We start from the raw sequence: 21,079 nt of genomic DNA on the forward strand, positions 1-21,079 counted from the left end.
GAACAATTGAAATGATACAATTACTTTTTATTCTGAAAATTTAATAACATGCAAATTTACAATCATTAAAACATGAAAATGATAACTCAAATCCAGAGTAAAAGTAATGTTCCTAAACAAAATCAACAGAAGCCTGCAAGGTTATTACCAAATAATTAGAAAAAGAGGGATAAATAATATTTGGTTGGTATTTAAATCTAGAAAAACTTGCATTGCAAATTGATATAAGCACTCTTTAATAACTTCATTAAAAAAGTCATCATCAGAGTTTCTGCATAAGAAAATAGTTGCATATTTTCAACTTAAAAGATATTACAGGCAACATAAAATATTTAAATCTTGAGTACTCATACCTATCCCAAACTACCGAGCTTAATTCTAAAGTAGGAAATATGTGAACTTCAAAAAAAGTCCTCTTCTGTTTGACAACAGAAAATAAATTAAGATAACATGAGTTATAAAATGTACATCAATTCTTTTACAAATTTACAGCTACAAGAGAGTACAAAATTGTTCAGTTCACAAATTTATACAAAAACCATACCAGTCAATTGAAACTATGTACAATGAGCAATGGGAGATATACCACTTCAGGTTTTAAGAGAAAATAATTTTTATTTTTTAAATTGGTCACTACAAGTTTATTTTAACCACAAATATACCTACAACAAAAAGGAAATAAAAAAAATAATGATAGTATTGAAATTCTCTCCTGTTCTCCTGTAATAAACTTGAATTAAAAACATTCAAAGAATGCACAGACAAACACTGAAATAGAGGCCTAAGTACTGACGTATATAATTCTGAAATACACAAAAAACTTATCCACTGTCCTATAATAAATACAGATTTTCAGATCATCAAAATCGCTTAAAAAATTTAATATTTAATACAATTGACTAAACAAAGAAATTTCATCAATCCTCTTAAAATAAAGTTGTTTTTAGACCTCATTATATATAAGGTACATGTAATTATATTAAGTTGACATCAACTACAGATAATGAACACACACATTTCACAACTCAAAATAAGCAAGCAACAGTAATGAAACTACAAGGAAAAATAGATGAAAAATTTGATTTTTTTTTAAATGAATAAAATAAGTTACTTTATATCACTAAAAATTAATCTAGCCATATTTATTTCAATAAAGTATTGAATTTTGTTATATGAGGCATTTATTTACAGCAATTCAGTCCTATTTACTTTCAACCAAATTAGAATTGTACATCAAAAAGATACATCAATCTGTCATCAAAACTCAAAAATTAAAAATTAGAAAAGATCAAACATAAAACAGACTTATGGACAATCAACCTGAGATTATATAGTACAATTGAGGGCATCTTTACACTCCAGATGTGTCTTAGCAATGTAACATATAGTGACAAATAATGTATCTTGAATTAAATATTGCACAAAATTCAGAAAAAGAAGCCTCGTCACTACATCTGGAGTATAAACGAGGAAAAAAGAAATTTCTTAAGATATGATTACTCTAGAACAAACATTAAATATTTTGTTTTTTAGTCTGTTTTTGGTCTTGAATTCTGTCGTGCTGCTTGTTTAGCTGTTTGTTTAATTCCTTGTTGTACTGCTTGGGAATAAATTTGAACTAATGCCTGAAAAGAGTTACCAATAAATCTTTAATAATAATAAAACACCTTTTTTCTCAATTAACTTTCTCAATTAACTCTTCTAGTTTTACCATCCAATACCAGTAACAGAACAACTTAGACATTTTAAAAAAAGATATCACAAGTGCAACCCAATCTCTTTAAAAAAAATTGACAATACCCCAAACCAATGACAATTTCTTTTTTTCTTCTTTCATTGAATATCAAGTGTTTATCATGTAATTTTATTTTTTTTTTCATCTCATATTTAAAGAAATAATATAACACTCAAAATAATCATCTTATAGTCTGATAATAACAATTAAACAAAAAACACTCATTGTATTTTTTGTATATCAATGTTGTTTTAGTCTAAAATCATCATTAACATCTTTCTATTTAAGCATTAGTGGTATGAATATCCAGTTTTTTAATTGCATTTTATTCTAAGCTAAAAGTTTCTTTATTTCCTACCTTATCCCAAATGACATTAGCAATCTGGTCTATATGTTGTCCTATTGATGCATGGTCTCCACTGTATCTCACATAAATCCATGTAATCAATAAAATCAGGAAAATACCCAGCACCCAGTTCATCAAGCTTGCAAATGATTCTAAACCTAAGATTCCAAAAAATCCAGACAAAAAGTATGCAATAGCCATAACTGAAAACAAGACAGCTGGTGTTCTTGCCGAACTGAAAATGTTTTTGCCTTCGTTGTGGGCTTTAAAATTAACGAAAGCTTCTTGAATGTCATTTTCTAATTGTTCCTTGTATGTTGAACTGAAATCCTGTCCTCCCATTTTCCTTGTAGCATCAAACAAATCAATGGCAACAGTAAGGCATCTAAAGTGTTCTCTTTCTAATTGTTCTGGATGTAAGTATGGCTTCTCTCCACCACAAACCTTAATTATAATGCAATAAATAATAGGACATATATAAAGTATAAACATAAAGCTGCACACATTGTCTTGCTAGGTATATCCCACTAGTATAGGAAGTTTACATCAGACAGCAGCATAATTTTCTTACAACACATGCCCAATCTAAATAAAGCCACACACACTTACAGTTTAAATCACTTATTATGTATAGGTGACTGTTGTCCTTCTATTGTCCAGCATGTCTATTGGAATAGATTTGTCTTTAATATATGGGGAATATCTCAAAAACATTATCTCAACTTAGTTTATTTTGGCTCTCTCTGCAGAATTGATGAAAACAACACAGCAAAATCAAAATATTAAAGATTTTTTTCCATTATTCCCAAATGCAAATGTTTGTTAGTAGTCAGAGGGAAAATTGTGTTGAAAAAGTGAATATGATTCTTAAGCATTGCTGTTTTCAATTTTCATTTTTTACCAATATATAAAATGTGTCATAAAATGAAACAAGTTGACATAAGATATATAAGATCAAGGATACAACTGAATAAATTTTTTTTGTGCACAAAAATTAAGATCATAAGAACTTGAAGTTGCACATGTTGTCTCAATTCCATTCAAAGCATAAAATCCTTATCAAGGATTGCCTTGAACTATTTTTTCACCTCTTGTTAAGAGTTGTTGTCCCTTTGAAACATGCCCTTTTCTTTTTACATGTTTACATTAAGCTGCACACAAATATTCAAATCATTCACATTAAAGGGTTAAAGATTTTTGCAACAAAAATTGAACATGTGCCAGAAAATGTCAGTTCTGCTAAACAAGAAGTTGATAGTTGACAGCAATCAAATTTGCCAAAAATAAAGAACTCATTAAAGTGCAGCTGAAAACCTAATTTCAAATCATTTCCATTAGATGGAACCATAATTTTGCAAAAGAATTTTTCAATATCATTTATAAAATTCCCCCAAAAATATCTGCTACTAGTCAACAGAAAGGTGATATCAAATAGCAACCAAAAATGCTACGAAACTTATATATGCCCAATTGATATGAAGCTACAAACCAAGTTTGCTAGCTATTTGATAAATATCAGCTGAGATAATTGAGATGGATTTCAGACAGACAGATGGAAGGACCAGATGGTTCCAATATACATGTACCACATACTTATTGAGCTCGGGCATAATGAATAACTTTAGAATGGCATAGAAAATGAGAAAAGAACTGAAGGGGAACAAATCCATCAAGCAAACATAAAGTCAAGTATATCCTTTTCAGCAACCTGTTATAATGGTAATACATTTTTTATTCACTTGAAAGCGTGATACACTACCAAACTGATAAGTACCTTTTCCATGTCCTTGGTATATTTACTCTTAGCACTGGAAACTGCTGCCAAGTTGTTTGCTTCTGCTGTCGCCTGTTTTTGAAAATAGGCTGTGTTATTATTTTACAAGAGATTTACTTAAACATACCATTTTTCGAGGACTTCCAAATATTTCGTTCAGTTGTGCACTGTAGTGTACAAACAAACTTAAAAATAAGGTTTACTGGAACTTTTAAATGCAAGTTGAATTTTTGTTGTTGCCTACCACCTTCATAATAAATTGGGCAGATGTTGATCCAGTGATCCCTGATACTCTTACATTTCAAAAAAATATTTAGGTCCATTCTGGAGCTAACAATGTTAAATATTCAAATTATTTCACATTTGCCATTTCTGCAGTAAAAGCAATATAAAATTTAATGGTTGCATACAGACACTTTTACTTCATTCAAAATATGGTTGTGAATGACAAATCAAGGAGTTTTTACAACATTTCAATACAATGCATTCATTTTTAAGCACCTAAATTGACCGGACCATACAACCATTTTTTTAAAATCACTAACAGATTGTGAAACACATGAACTAGTATTTTGTAATACTAAAAAATAATAGGGTAATTATTTGTCTTAAAAGGTTTTTTAATATTAAGTGTTATTAACAAATATGTTTGGCTCTTCCTCTTTTCGAAATAGAATAAAGAGATTTGTTGAGCACAGCATAATACAACCACAAAATATTTAACTTTGTTCACTTTGGGCAAATGTGGATATGATATTAGTTATTTATAGTTCATCATGGACATAACAACTTGTTTAGATACAAAATTGCTCAAAATTTTAAATCCAACAAAAGTTAAAAGAAGTTCTACTTTAAGGGGCTTATCAAACATCATCACCTTTGATCCTTTTACCTAAAAAAATTATCAAAATCAGAAAAAACAATGTGCTATTTTCTAGCACAGCTGAGAGTGATTATATTAAACTGATATAATTAGAAAACTTAACTTCAAAATCTTAACTAGAATTTCAGTCAATGACCATGATTGTTGGCACATATGCATGAAGTGGACATGGAATTGTGATGTTTTTGATGCTAATGCAACTGCATACCAAATATGATTGACCTAACACAAGTGGTTCAACTTAAATTGACCTAATCAGAAAATTAAACAGCAAAATCTAAATGCCAATGCCAGAAAAGCAATACCTCAGTATCACCTTTCACAATTTTATTTGCAAGCAAGAAAAAAAGTATTAAAAAAGAATTTCAAAAGGTACTTATTGACAAAGGAATTATCAAAATCAAATTAACTATTTCCATTAATTTTATCAAAACACCTATTTCCCCCTTTCAGCCCCTTGTTTTCAGGAGGCCAAAATCTCCAAAACTCAAAGGCCCTCCATCAAGGGTCCGGAAATTGTGACAGCCCATGCCGGTCATTTTATCAAACTTCAGCAGATGTTTGTATCAGTCTTGCTCAGATTGAAAAACTTTTTTAAAAACTTGTTCATGTACATGTAGTTATTTTAAGATAAATATTGGAATCTGTGATATTTCATCACATACTCTGTTCTCTATTAAATATCTGAACAAGTGAATGTGTTCAGTTTCGACCAAACTTGGACGTTCCAACATGTAAACAAAACATTGTATCTCTCAGACTTTTTCATCACATCGGCAAACAGCCGAAAACTTCCGAGTGATGAAAAAAAAGTTGATAAAAGATAATCTCTAATACATTATGAATATTGATTTAAATGGGCTGTTGACTTCTGCTTTAAAAAGATTCAATCAGCAAATTAATAATTACAAACTATGACTGATTCGTAGTTTCAGCACCATATGTGCCTTCGTTACCTCTGAAAGATTGGTGGGAAAATGATCAATGGACATCTCAATCTATTTCTGAATAAATCAAGTAATAAATGTATGAAAATTGTCGGTGTCACTTCAATTAATTCGTTTACGCAATGGGGCTGTACGTGTAGCATTAATTCAATTATGCAATCAACTAATCAGTTACAGGTAAATCACAGTTACAGGTGGCTGCACATTGGCTATAATTGACACACATCTGTCAATTAATTTCCAATAAACAATTAGGAGACTGGTAGACAGGAAGTTTATACATTAACAAAACCATTTGATGAAATGAAATTTATAAGGGTTGACAATTTTTTATGTCTGATATTGGACAATGGTCATCGGACATTTGCAAAATTTGTTGGTCAATGACCGGTATTTTTAACCGTTTCCAGACCCATGCCCTCTGTCATGGCTCAAGGAACAATGAGTTAAAATTTTAAAAAGACCTTTTAAGTTTTATTTGAGTTATCAAAAATAACAAAAGTTAACAGACACCAACAAAGAAAGCATGATACCATTATACATTCACAAAATTTTTTGAGGTTGTATAAAAAGGCCTTAACTCCTGATATACCCAATAATTCATCTGTACTTTATGGTCAGTAAAAATATCAAAAATTTTAAGACTTGGTTGAACGGTTATTTAATTACTACTATATGTAGTATTTGGAATCAAACAATTTATCCAGAACTTGTCAAAAAGAGATATAATAAGTTCAAATTTGATACTGGTACTTAAGTCATAGAAATCATTCTTGTGTAAAACTTATAATTATCAAGCTTTACTAACAAGTAACATAGACTTTGGTTCAGGTAATTCCTCTCCTTGGTATATCTTTATATAGGCCTGTAGTAAAAAACAAAGACATAAGACTGACACATATGTGTGAACTTGTAAAAGACCTAAAACAAATGTATGTATCATATCAATGTAACTTAACAAGCATAGTAACATACATAATTTCACTAAAAACATTTTATTTGCAATAAAAATCTTGGGCATAAGTTGATTTGCTTCTTACTAAACTTTTGCAAAAATCAGAATTCCTTGTTTCTGTCTCAAAAATAAAAGACTATTTTTCTAAGACTTGTATGAAATACAAAACTTCTATTTGAAACTTGTGTAAAATGCTGAACTTCTGAGAATTGAGTAAAACTTAGAACTTCTCTCTAAGCTTTGCATATAGTATAAACAATCTAAAATTTTAAATCGTAAAATAAAAAGTTACATGTCTTTCTTCAATAAAAACTTCTTACTTTGAAATATTCTACAAGTTCTCTGCAGTTGATTTTGCTCCCATTAATTTCTTTTATTTTGAGATTATCTTCATCCAAAAGTAAAGGAACTAATATCTGAAGCTGGTCCTTGAAATCTGTTTCAATATCTAGAAAACAGAAAACACAAACAACATCAATACCCTAACATATAATGAGCAAGGAAGTAAATACCATCACTCTGAAATATTGTACAAGTTACTACAAAATGACTATTGCAATAATCTGGTGACAAATTGATTTCAAAATATTTCCTCAACATATATTCTCTAAATACCTTTTAATCTACCATCAAACTGTGGATTTGTAGCAACTTTCAACCCTGGATGTGGCATTAGAAAACATCCAATATTTTCAAAACATGACTTAATGTGTTGCCTAAGCTGCTGTAGCTCTTTATGTTGTTTATCTGATATCTACAAATAAAGCAATGAAAATATAATAAGGATAAAGCTACAAATAGGGAAAATATCTACAAATAAAGCAATGAAAACACAATAAGGATAAAGCTACAAATAAGGAAAATTGGCCATGTAAATAAACAAACTTTATAACTAACTTTTCATCCAAATAAATATATATTTTAGCAACAATGAATATGACTTGTATTCCACATTGGTGTGTTTTTTTTCTAGAGTATATGTACAAGTTCTATTTAAATCTATCCTGGAAAAATTATTTGGTTAGAACTCATTTCCCACAGGCTGATAGGACAATACTCAATATGCTATGCCTTTAAAATGTGTTGACAGAATCACTGTTGTTATGCTTTTCCATACAAAGAACTTTACAGAATCATGTACAATATCTATATCAATCTTAAATTATCCAGGAAGAAGTACAGAACATCTGCCTCACAAGAGATCAATAAACTACTTTAAATTCTTCCATTTCTGCACAATTCAGAACTTACTCTCTATACATGTATTACAATTTATAGAAAAGTGCAAAAACATAAGGTCAGGGGGAGTATCAATTTAATCTTCCAGAGAGAATAACTCCATTTCTCCAATATTTCAAGGGAACAAACACACATACCTGTAATCTTCTTTCTAACATCTTCCTCCCACCAGCAGCTCCATAATCAGCTTCATAAGGGAAACTCCAGTCCCTTACCAAAAATTCTAAACACTACATAATAAATTTCAAATGAAAATGCTTATAACATCGAAGTCAAAATTGTAAGATTAGAAGAATTGTGAGGTACAAGGTCAACAAGTGAACCAAAATTATCAAAACTGCTTCAATTCACAGGTCCAGGTCATATAAAACATGGCAGACAGTTAAGAAAAATATGACACTAAAACAAGTCAAATACATAAAAACTTAAAGTAGAATCAGTGAGGGATATGTTTTGTCGCCAGTTTTCAGAAAATAGAGCCAAAGGGTGCCAAAAAAATTATACTTTTTAAAAAAAAGACAGTATTAAGTTCACTGATGAATTGTCTTTGTCAATTCATCAAAATAACCTCTCCATTCATGACATACATGTACCCAAGATTCACTCTTGATGCATGTATAAAGCAGGTTTTTAGCTCTAGTCAGTCACTTTCATATGCATAAAATATTAAGAACTACTCCAGAAACAGTAATTTTACTTCTATCAAAGACTATATTACTATTCTCATACAGTCCCTGATTTTAAAACATGTTCACTTTTGTCCTTTATGGTCTAATTTATCAAATACAATCTAATTTACTTTTTTTTAAATTATTTTTGATAAACTTGATTCTTTTTTTCAAGTGATAAAATTTCTATCAAACTACAGTTTGTACCATGAACCATTAATTGTGTCCCTGTTTAATTATCTTGATCTGAATAGGATTTACTAAATTAGATTTTGGGAATCCCATTCTATTTGTTTATCGATTTTCCCGCCAAAAAAGTCACATGGCAAAAGTGTAAACAAATGTCATCCATTTTCTTTATCAATTCTTTCATTTTGAAGTATTTAGACACTTCCTGATGGGATAATCATTGTTTATTGGATTTAATTTATTCTGTTATTAGGTAAGTCTGTTTCAGAATGTATTCATGGTTAAATAGGGCTGTGAAACTTATGTGCAGTCACGTGCACATGGCCTTAAATGTGTTTACCTTTGACCAGATGATGAGAGTTTCGATTGGCTCAATAATATATTTACATTTGATTGACATCTCCCATGAGGATATCGTCAGTCCAGTCACCTGGTCTAATTACCTTTAATTGCCTTCAGTCGTAAATTGGTCATAGTCAATTAACTCTGACCAGGTGTCAACACAATTGTTTAATTAGAGAGAATATTCGTATCTGATAAATTTCCTGTCAATTTTAATATACAAAACCTAGGTGCCAAGAAAATCGCCGACTGGCTATTTTTGTCGCCAGATAAAATAAAAAATCGCAAATTGCGACATTGGCAAAGCCCAGCGCGACCCCTGACTTTGTACTCAAATACATGCCAAGCTCCAGTGAGCTGTTCATTGAAATATCTATGAGCTAACTCATTTGAGAGCAATACACAAACCTGAAATGGTTTAGATTCATTGTCATTGGCTTCCAAAGCAAGTCTTCCATACTCTGTGAAAAGCTGTAATAAAATGAGAAACAAATACAATTTCAGAACAAATGATTTAAACAGTTTGTTTATTCATTTCATATTTAAACTTGCACTACTGAAGGAACTCCAAAAATCAACAAATCTTTTATAATACAAATGTACTAGTATTTTTTCTCTAGCAGTTTAGGTCAGTTTTTGTTCAAAAATTAATATTCAAAGTTGCTATGGCTGTAGTGTAACAGAAAAAAACATGTCATAGAATTTTAAGTCTAAATAACAGTATTAATTCTTGTACATCACAAAGTCATAGTATAGCTTCATCCCAATTGATATAAAAATTAGCCCGTATTGTCACTTGTCAAACTTATCAACATAACAAATAATGAATAAGATGAATATAGCATACCTGTAAATGTTGTAGATCATCTTCTTGAATATTTTGTGTTAAGTTATAAACCTAAAAAAACAAGAGGCTCCCAAAAGTCTGAATCGCTCACCTTGTTGAATTTTGCCTTTCAAGAGCAATAAATTTAACAAGAAGTTGTCCAACAATTTTGACTCAAGAAGACTTTGGAAGGACTTTCAGCAATTGAAAGTTTCTTTCAATCTATTATAGTTTTCAAGATATTGACTGAAAACTGTTAAAAAAAATGTTTTTTTTTCCTTTCAAGGGCAATAACTCTTACCGGTACAAGGAGTAGTCTGACAACTTTTATCTCTAAATATTTCTGTAGTCCTTATAATAATAAGGATCATTTCAGCTATTGAAAGAATTTGGCTTAACATGTTTGGATATATGTGCGAAAAACTACTGTCTGACCTCCATGTTCTATTTTTAGTAACAGCGGCCATGTTTTTCAATGGATCAAAAATCCCCACAACAACTCTATGCAGGATACCCCTAGGAACATTTGTACCAAGTTTGGTTTCAATTGGTTAAGTAGTGTAAGAGGAAAAAGTTTTGAAAGAAATAACATTAAAAATAGCAAAAAACGTTGTAAAGGGGCAACTCCAACATGGCTTAACAGATTAAAATGAAAATTTGACTGCAGATAGATCCATCATGCAGAACACTTTCATCCGTGTAAAAATTTAGCTAAACGTAATGGTTTTTGAGATATATGTGAGAAACTACTGTTTGACCCTTATGTTCTATTTATAGTGACGACGGCTATGTTTTTCAACTGATCAAAAATCCCCACGTCAATTCTATGCAGGATACCCCAAGGAACATTCACCCCAAGTTTAGTTCTTAATGGTCCAGTAGTTTCAGAGTAGAAGAGTTTAGAAAAATTGTTAACGACGACGACGGATGCCAGGTGAGCTAAAATCAAGGAAATAATTCTATTCATCATCTTCATAAAGATAATTTAACTGAGTGATACAACTATTTTATATCATGACTGTTTCAAAATTAAACATTGATGATTATGGTCTAAATTGGTTCAACAATACTTAAAAATCATTTTGCTTGCACTTTAAAATACAAATGACTTGACTAATACACAGGTTATATCTTTAAGACATATCAATTCTTCAAAAAGTTTAATTTTACCTGAACTGAACTGATCATAGTACTCAAGGCAAAAACTGTGGCACAGTCTCTTACTGTTGATTCACTGTCAAATGCACCTTGAGTGTCCATTAATAAAACTACTATCTGAAATACAATAGTAAAAGCAGGGCATCTTTTGGGCTAATAAATGATATTTCACCTGTAAACTATGCACATAAAAAATGAAAACCATAACAAGGAAGAAAATGTCAAAAGTTTATAACAGCACAACTGGAGAACTCCAAAATGGAATTGTGCTGAAAATCAAATTTATCTATTCTACTGTACTAAACATTTGTACAATATTGAATATATTATCAGGTCTTGGGTGACTATCACATATGGGAGATGGAGAAATGACTGGTTGGCAGACGGTCAGAATAATGTGTTTGAAGTGGTGATGTTTACCTTCTGCTGCTGCTTCTGTGAGCTTGCATAATAAAATTCCAACTCAGCATGTCAGACAAGTACAAATCAGGTATGTATGCTTGATCATAGGATGTAAAACCACAATGAATCAATGAATCATGCTAATATTTGGAAATTACATGAACAGAGCATGACCATAACCCAAAAATACTGATATGAATTTGCTAAAAATCTATACTTGATATTTTATAGGGTAGTCCTTAATAATTGTGCGAAGTTGAAAAATTAATTTAGTCAGTTTTCAAGTCTAGAAATACCAGGTCGACAAATGTACAGAAAATCATATACCTGTCAATTAAAACTCAGCCTAACATATCAAACTATACGATTATTTGTAGCTTTTCAGGTGGTTTTCACACTTTGACAAAAATTAGCAGGGCAGATCAAAATATAAACTCAATCTGAAATGCAGCAAGATTCATTCATAAAAATAATCTCAAAATATGCAAGTTCTCAGTAAAAAGTGGAAAGGTGTCATTTTTTAAAATGACTGCTAATATGTCGTCCTTAACAGGGGTTGAGACCACTGTGGTCGATTTTTGATTGCGATACGAGTAGCACGCGACTTGTTGGGCATAGCTTGCATGTGTGTAAATTACTGTCAACCTTAATCATGTAAACAAACACATTTAACATTCTGATGTGTATCAGCTGTTTTCATTCATTTCAGTAGCATGAAATGAACATCAAATTCATATTTAATAAAGATATTAAACATTATAGTTTGGAAAAGTTATATTATATTATATTCAGTAAAAAGTGGAAAGGTGTCATTTTTTAAAATGACTGCTAATATGACGTCCTTAACAGGGGTTGAGACCACTGTGGTCGATTTTTGATTGCGATACGAGTAGCACGCGACTTGTTGGGCGTGGCTTGTATGTGTAAGTTACTGCCCACCTTAATCATGTAAACAAGCACATGTAACATTCTGATGTGTAACAGCTGTTTTCATTCATTTCAGTAGCATATCAAATTCATATTTAATAAAAATATTAAACATTAAGTTTAAGAAAAATTATATTATAGTCTGTAAAAAGGACCTACACACATACTTGGTAGCACTCGCCACATGCCACATGCGCCATCATGTATGAAACTAAACAATAACAATTTCAATGAATGAAATGTTGTACCTGTCCTTGTGTGAACACTGTGACCTTATACTGAAAACGACTATTGCCATATCTAACATCGTGCTACTTAATTCGCCCTTTCCTTCATTATAAAAATTACAAAGTGAAGTTTCACTAGCGACCATTTCAACTTACATAGCTAGCGTAAAGTGTACAGCCAAATATGGACAAATACAACACGCCTAAGGTGACCATAATAGATAACAAAGATGTAAAACTACTGTTAAAGTACTGTTAGAATCAAAATAAATCACAGAAACTCCATTTTATCATTGTTTTACCATGGGCTGACCATTTATGCAGATATTTTACCCCTCACTATAGCTCGGAATAAAATAATACAGCATAAATGGTTAGCCCATGGTAAAACAATGATAAAATGGAGTTTCTCTATACCTCAGAGTAAAATAATATGGCAAAAATGGTCAGCCCTTGGTAAAACAATGATAAAATGGAGTTTCTGTGATTTATTTCTTAAATTTACTATGACACTGGCTTTTAATTTTGTCAAGAATCAGTGTAATGTGATGAAAGGTAACCTTGATCTAAAGTGAAACAAGATACATTGCTGTACAAAAATTTAACTAAATATCTACCACCATTTGAAAAACTCAGGAAAATTATTTGTTTCCAAATGGCAGTAAAAAAAAATACCACTATATACCCCCATTTCACAATAAATAAAGTTAAAACTACAAAATGTATATACTTTTTACCTAAGTCAAAAATAAAGTTGCCCTCTTCTCAAAGATTAAGACCCTTGCATTTTTTTGCTGAAAAACTGTGATCAAAGAACAAAATTTCAACAGTAATAATGTTTACCTCTTCCCCTGAAGATGTCTTACAGAGGAATGGTTCACTCCAGAGAAGGATGCCAGTTGTCTCCCTTTCTGAACCCCCTCTCCACGAAAAACCTTCCAGAGGGGATTCGTCATCACCTAACCAATCAGGATGACCCTATATAAAAAATTGAATGTAATATTAATTAATGTAGAAAAGACACCTTTCTCAGCAATTGCATATGCAGAGCTGGATATGACATTGAATCTGAACTTATCTTACTTGGAATTGATATTTTTTTTCTTAGTAAAAATCTAAAATAAGCATAAAAATTTGACGGTTTAAAATGTGCAAACTGTAACATATTTAAGACAACTCAATTTAAATATCTGTTCTTTATACTGGCATCAATCAAAAGTAGAGGTTACTATCTATTTATAAACAAAACCTCTAAAGCATTGTTCCTGAAATCTTTATCAAAATGCATTATGCAACAGAAACTACTGTTTTCTGCACAAGCAAACCACTCATATACCGATATATATATTAATGTGTTCAAATCTCCTTTAACCTCTATATACAAAAAAAAATATGATAAAAAAATATTTTAAAAAAAACTAAAGAAGCTAACCATAACCACATGGATACCAGGTATATTGCTATACATACACCACAAAAGTCTAAGACATTGGGAACTTCTTCAAGAAAACAAATAAAGGAGCATTTTTATTTTTGTTTTTATAAACATGGACTCAATCCATCTATATAAATATACCAATTTGATGTGATGGAGAATAGAAAACATGTTAATTTGTGATTTGCTACCTAATTACTGTTGTAAGGATTTTAACAAGTTACTCATTTCACAACAAATATTTTGTAATATGTTAAGTTTAACTTGCTATTCAAGTTTCTTCTTGAACATATATATATATATTAATAATAAAATTTTACATAAACAAAAAATCTAACTACACTAAACTGTTGTAGTATGTCAATCAATGGGAGCAAATGAGAAATCTACTTTTACTTAAACAGGGTCAACTTGATTTTTTTAAGACGGAAGCTGTGAGCACTGTCATTAAAAAGTTCTGTTGGAATTTTGTGAAGACAGACTGATAGAAACTCAAATGCCAAATTTCAAAATTCTTTTATTACAGTAAATTGGAAAGGACTATTTCAATCTATTTTCAAAGTCATAGGCCATCAACCATGGCACATTGTTTTGAAGTAGTCTTCCCATAGGCCAAATATCAGAAACCCACATCTGAAAATGGGAAGGTCAAAGCATAGCAAATGTGGTATGTGACATGTCATCTTGAGACATTCTAGCCTGCCAAATACAAAAAGCCTATCTTTAATGTCCAAAAATTGTAGCTTTAACAGGATTCAATACATAGAATAGGCACAAAAGCTGACCTTAAGCTCACGTGTTACCATCCTTTGTATGTGTTACATTGTCTTGATGTCATCTATTCACAAACCAAATATCAAAAGCTTATCTTGAAAAGCAAAAAGTTACAGCCTGGACGTATTTCAGACAGATGGATGCCTGGATACATAGAAGGATATTAAATCACACTGAATAATCACTATAGAATGTCTGCTACTTTTAATGGCAGGCCCAAATTATGAAGATTAGCATATTTTTAGATTCAAAATAAAGATGTATTGGTGTAGGAGGAGTAATAGATAAGAGATGGGTACCCCTCCACATCACTGAAGGAAGGAACTGTGGACACCTCTATCACAATATACTGTACCTCCATTTAAAGTGGGTAAGGGCGTTATAAATGTCAGAATGCAAAACTTGAGTCTGCCTTTAAAGGATTGTGATGTGCAAATATACCAAACAGAAGAGATAGATGTTATGTAACTAATCTTACCACTTTTAGCAATCCTTTTTCCTTTCATGTGATAATCAAATAATATAAAAATGCTGCATTTAAATCATAATCAGTGAATTTTTTAAAAACCAAGAATGGTTTGGAATAACAAACTTAAGACAATAAAATTTTTTAAGTAAACAAGTGAGAAATAATTATATATGTATAACATCAGTATCAAGTAAACCATATTCTTTGTAATGAGGGAAAAGTCTTTGATTGATCTTTATTGAGACATATATCTTTTTGGTCTTTTGGTTAGTTCCATTCATCGTGATGTACAATGTATATGTGATTTTGGATTTCCAGTCTATACAGCTCACTTCACACAATAATGTATCAGTCATACTGATTTTTTACAGGTCGTACTATCAAACAATATATGCCATAATGGAATTATGACATCTCCCTTAGCATCAACATAACAATAATTTTAGGTTTACTTGGCTTCATTTACTTGTTTTTGCCTCTTATTTCTATATGGTTGAAGCCATAACCTCAGACTAGTCAGGACCTTTCATTTACATTTTTTGGGATGTGGCCCCTTATAACTAAAAAACCATATGAGATATCTGAAATCTGATTGAAAAATGCAGGCAGGTAATTATATAAGGAATGCAATAAAAAAAATTGGACAAAAAATTTTAAAGAGTAGATTTTTTGGGATGTGGCCCTTTGGCCCCTCTTAAGTCGAAAACCTTAAGATATATCAGGATTTTTTTATGTTTTAACAGACAAGAATGGATGACAGATACTAAGTGTTGACATAAGCTAACATACTCCTAATAATAGAAAACCATCAAATCCTGATGAGTTATAAATTTATACCAAACTATTTCTACCATTATAATAACTAGCCAAGGCAGATTAAGTAAATTAAATATAACTAGGGATGATGCTTATTGTTAAAGTTGAAAGAGTAAAATACTCAAATTCAGAAGTAATAAATAAATGATCTATGGTTTAGATTTAGACATTATAGTTTAAGTTTCAAATGAGTTGCATTCAAAACATCTTCTTCCATATGGTAACTCAAAACTAAATGACAGTATAGTATGGACAGCTACACTTCAGAACTATAGGTCATACCAAGTATCAAAAGAATCCATCAAGCAGCCTCAGAGGAGTTCCATCAAAAAGGTTTTGTATTGGTGAAACATGTTGAAAAAAGTCGAAGTCCCATCACACCAACAAAATTTGTCAATTCAAAATGTTGATGTAGTATGCATTCCTGCACTTTGTACCAATGCAACAAATCAAATAGTATTTAATACCACAAAAAGTCCATTCAGCAGTTTCTGAGGAGCTGTGCCCACAAAATCTTCTATTGGTGAAACATGGTGAAAATAATCTTAGAAGTCCCATGACTCCAACAAAAATCTCCAAATCAAATGGTTTCTTGGGAGTTGCATCCACAAGACATTATGGACAGATGGATGGACATATGATATGTCTACTATTACATCTCTTTTTCACAATGCCGTTGGGAAAAAAACACAATTAAATATAGTACTTTAAGGCCTATACTGTGAAAACAAAATATCAGGACCAAATGTCCAGTGAACAAATTTTGATTTTGTATTTACTGCAATTATTTATCATTTAAAAACCTGATCATAGTTATCCCTTATTTTTTAGAGGATTTTTTAAATATTTCAAAACATATGGCACTCATCATAATCTAATACAATCTAACTTTGCTTTACAGACTTCTTGCACTAAACAATATGCAGCAATTAATATGGGAATTAGAATAGACTGAACTCTTGAAATGTATTTGACCTTTGATATTTACAATGAACAATCAAACTCCATCATACATTTCCTTGACTTTACACCTTTACATAAAAGATTACCTTGGCATTTAGATAGCGGAGGAAAAAATCTAACAAAAAAGATTTTCCTTTCCTAAATGCACCAGCAACTGACACAACAGCAACTTTCTTATCTTGTATTTCTGGATTCAATAAAATCTGCTCCAATGCTTCCTCATTAAGAGAGAAAGTATGTGCTCCAGCTTCAACTATCTGAATAGGTTGACCTTTCAGTCGCACACCTTGTGCTGAGACTGCAATAGAAACAAACAATAATTGAGGTTTACCCTGATGGTTTTTATTTGTGAGTTTGTATCAGATATCATTCATTGTGTTTTGGGTAAAGATAGAAGTGTAGGAGAGACAATTTCTGTTTGTACTTCTTTTCCTCCTGCTTGGTAAACCCTTGAAAATTACGAAAAATTAACATGAATTTATTTAATTCAAGTATAAGAAGTCAACAACCCAGAACCTTAGACAATAGCCTGTTTTATTATCACGTTTCCAAATGCCATCAAGTTCAACAGCAGCTTGATACAACCACAGAGGTGGAACCCTGAGCAGTTGGGTCAAGCATGGACACATCACCAACTAGATACAGCACTGAGTTTGAATTACAAATTTAATGTTTTGATCAGGATCAAAGTGGCCATTTTGTTGTAACTAATTTCTAAACAGGTCAAGTCAAGACACTCAAAATCATTGCCAGCTTTCTTTTAGGGGTATGGAACCTTGCTATACAATTTCAAAGAGATCCATACACTTTTACTTAAGTTACTATCCTGACATCACAATGATGGACCACCGTGATTCCTTTATAGGTACCGGAATGTGATTTTTTTGTGTTTATAAAAATAAATTATCAGGGTTTTACCTAAATATGTTTTGTAAAACTATGAATAGCTAAAATTAATTTATGACTTCCCACACCTGTCATTTTAAATCTTTTTTATTTTAATTCAGACATGTGAAATTCAAAGTACTCAAATAGTCATACAGTAGACTACGAATCACAGCATGATTTAATTTGTTGAAATCTCACCTTTTTTTCATAATGAACAATGCTTTTAATTACTATAGCTCCTTAAATTATCATAGATATCAAACTGGTATGACACGTTAGCTAAAATTGTCATTTTAATTAATTACGGGGAAAATATCAAAGATGGGCATGACATGAAAATGGCCATTTACCTGTCTCTTGTCTGATTTTGATATTTTGTGTCTTATCAGACTAACAGTATCACAAGCTTTCAAAAAATGTAAAAAAAAGAAAAACATATAAAATCAAAAAATGTTCTTCAGGTCTCATTTACAGGGTTTTTTCCAGGATTTTGAAAGCTTTAGTCACTTTAGCGTGAGAAAATGTGGACCATTTTAATGGTATATTTTTTAAAAGTAGTATTTGCACCTGACATAAGATTATTACAGTATCACCTGTTATTTACATCACTGTGTAAAGACATGAAATAAACTTAAATGTACATTATATATGAATAAAGCACATTATTTTTTTCCACTATAATGCAAGCATGTTTTCCAGACAACCCAAATATTATATCTGAGATTTAATAAAAATAAAAAGAAACCCCCCAGCATTTAAGAATCATCAGAAATAGAAATCCCTTTACACTCTTACAGTTTAAATAAGGACAAACATCCCTGGCGTAATATATATATAAAATGCTCTTTTCTGCAAGGCCAGCCTTTGTAAAAACACAAGAATACATCTAGCACAGTAAACTGTAGATATAGATATGGACTGCATGTAGTACTGGTGCATATATTATATGCACCAGTACTACATGCATTGGACAGATACAAATAGCTTCAAAGAAGTATTTCCCCTGTGTTGCCTCATGAGATACTATTTTTAGCACAATTTCAACTGTGCTTTTGGGATCATGACCAAAGTAATGATAAATTTACATATGTATGTCATTATCTTACAGATGTATTAAATATTGGTCCCTGAGGAGTTCATTGATAGGGTAAATAATATTTTCAAGATCGTAAATATTCCCGATACTGCCTAGTGATCAAATTATCCACATTTTGGTTTACAATCAAGTTTGATGTACAAAAATAAATGATAGATGACTTTTTATGTCATTTTGATACAAAGTTATCGATAAGTAAAGGATTTTTCCAAGCAGAAATTGTTACCAGCATTTGAAATTTATACACCTTTAAGTCACGCTTGTGTGGTCAAGAGATCGACATTTACTCAACATGCCTGATTATTGTAATTGGCGAATAAGGTGACTGTTTGCACACAATTTTGACATCTGTTGAGAGTTGTAAATAGCTTGGGATAATAAAATTGTCACTTTTGCCACTAGAACCAATGTTGGTCTTAAAACTCTTAATGTTATTTATACTTTCAAAGGTTTCAGGTGACGAAATGAGAACAGATTATTTTCAACATTAAGAAAAGTTTTTTGTCAATGACGAAAATGACAAGCACTAAAAAAATCACTGCTTTAAACTTATATTTATAAGTTACTGCAAAAGTGTATGAATATTGTGAATATTGTTTTTCATGTGTTAGGTATTTGCCTCCATGCTATGGTTACCATTATCACTGCAATTTTTGACTACATCAATTTTTCAAGTAACCAAGGGAAATTAATTTCTGAAACAACACACGTAGGCCTAAACTAGTAAGAGGAACCATGTAACTGAGTAACTCTTGGCAATAGCTTGTTTTATTCAAGAAAATAAATCGTCAGAATCTGTGTCATTAAAACATCTTTTAGAGTTTTTGGGAGTCAATCCATAACCCTTTCAAATAGTGAAACAAATTGGTTGCTTTTCTGTGTCAGATAAATGCCGATATCATTATAATTAAGACGTATAAATTTAAGATCATCTTCCTCTCCAATCACATCGATCTTGGTCAAATTGAATTCAAGTCTTGAGACTTTCTATTTCATTTAACGAAAAGTTATCGAATTTTATTAATAAAAAAAAACAGTAGACATCATTCAGCTTATTGAATCTTATTGACTTTGCTGACAGTGATAATTGCCAATTTGACCGATCCGAGATTTGTATACACACGCCTTTCACTCCCTGACACATAAACCACCCTCCGGAAATTACCAATCAAAACATTGTACTAATATTAGAATAAACATACACACTGATCATATTGATTTATGAAAGGTATAGGTTATCGGCAAGAGTAATTTGGTGCTGATTAAGTGATTTGCAATGCATGACGCAAATTTGAATACATGGCACTCATTCTGAAATCATGGTGGAAGAAAATAACAGATTGCCCAGTGCCATGCAAAAAGAGTGCATGAAGAATCCTGCAACAGAGATCAATATAGCGCCGAATCTCAAAAGGGATGATAAGAAAATTGGGATTCAGATCAATACAAATCAAGCATCAAACAATTTAAAACCAATACAAGAGTGTACTTCTAAGGCAGTTTTTTTTCTGCTTTTTTTCATTTTGTAGACGGTTGTAGACCACTGCAGAATTGACATGCGTGTGAAGGGCTTCTCAGTACGCACAGTAACAATGTCATCGAATAGGAAGACCGTAGTCCGTACACGGTTTCTTTCATATGACACAAGTATACCATTCACTATGTAAATCTGTAACTAAATAATGTGCTGTATGAAAATGAATCAAGAGAACATGTTAAAAGTCAACAACCTGGTGCCAATATTTCGTGGTCCATCTGGCTACTCGATCAGGAGAACTCTTTCGTTTCGTTGGCAGTTCGAAGTCTTAAAATTCAAAGATGACGTCCGAAATCAGCTTATATCGGATAGTTCCGTCGAAAAAAATGTTAAATGATAGGGAAAACATCAGGGAAATTCCGAACAGATTTCCGGCGATCTCGCGCATTTTCTGACGTCACGAACTATTTTCATCCCTTATTACCATCCGGTTAAAATTAATGAATAAACTTGAACTGTATTTGTTCATTTGTTGATGAACTC

The 21,079-nt window shown here is 31.3% G+C and overlaps 1 protein-coding gene across 2 annotated transcripts; it reads right to left on the minus strand.

Moving 5' to 3' along the window:
• Positions 1–12: 12 nt before the first annotated feature.
• Positions 13–20,882, minus strand: LOC148624264 (atlastin-2-like). Of its 2 annotated transcripts, XM_088566891.1 has the most exons (14): positions 20,790–20,882; positions 17,162–17,373; positions 15,306–15,326; positions 13,462–13,596; positions 11,075–11,179; positions 9,926–9,976; positions 9,487–9,549; positions 8,017–8,109; positions 7,256–7,394; positions 6,961–7,088; positions 6,494–6,550; positions 3,856–3,927; positions 2,094–2,525; positions 13–1,625 (listed from the first exon to the last, which is right to left on the minus strand). In XM_088566891.1, the coding sequence occupies exons 1-14, from the start codon at positions 20,812–20,814 to the stop codon at positions 1,530–1,532; spliced, it is 1,629 nt and encodes a 542-aa protein (XP_088423017.1). In that variant the 5' UTR covers positions 20,815–20,882; the 3' UTR covers positions 13–1,529. The 2 variants fall into 2 exon arrangements, with proteins under 2 accessions (XP_088423017.1, XP_088423019.1); XM_088566893.1 differs by lacking the exon at positions 15,306–15,326.
• Positions 20,883–21,079: the final 197 nt, after the last annotated feature.

This window comes from Perna viridis, chromosome 2 (assembly GCF_037379345.1).
Source record: "Perna viridis isolate PV_CMFRI_1.1 ecotype Kerala chromosome 2, ASM3737934v1, whole genome shotgun sequence".
In the NCBI taxonomy this organism is placed as follows: domain Eukaryota; kingdom Metazoa; phylum Mollusca; class Bivalvia; order Mytilida; family Mytilidae; genus Perna; species Perna viridis.

Bases quoted from the DNA above. Each gene is read 5' to 3' on its own strand.
- LOC148624264 (XM_088566891.1), bottom strand. From the start codon at position 20,814: ATGGACCACGAAATATTGGCACCAG. The intron at 13,597-15,305 runs GTAAGATTAGTT...TTTTTTATATAG, and splicing joins AAAAAGGATTGCTAAAAGTG to GGTCATCCTGATTGGTTAGG. The intron at 2,526-3,855 runs GTACTTATCAGT...ATTATAATTAAG, and splicing joins ATACCAAGGACATGGAAAAG to GTTTGTGGTGGAGAGAAGCC.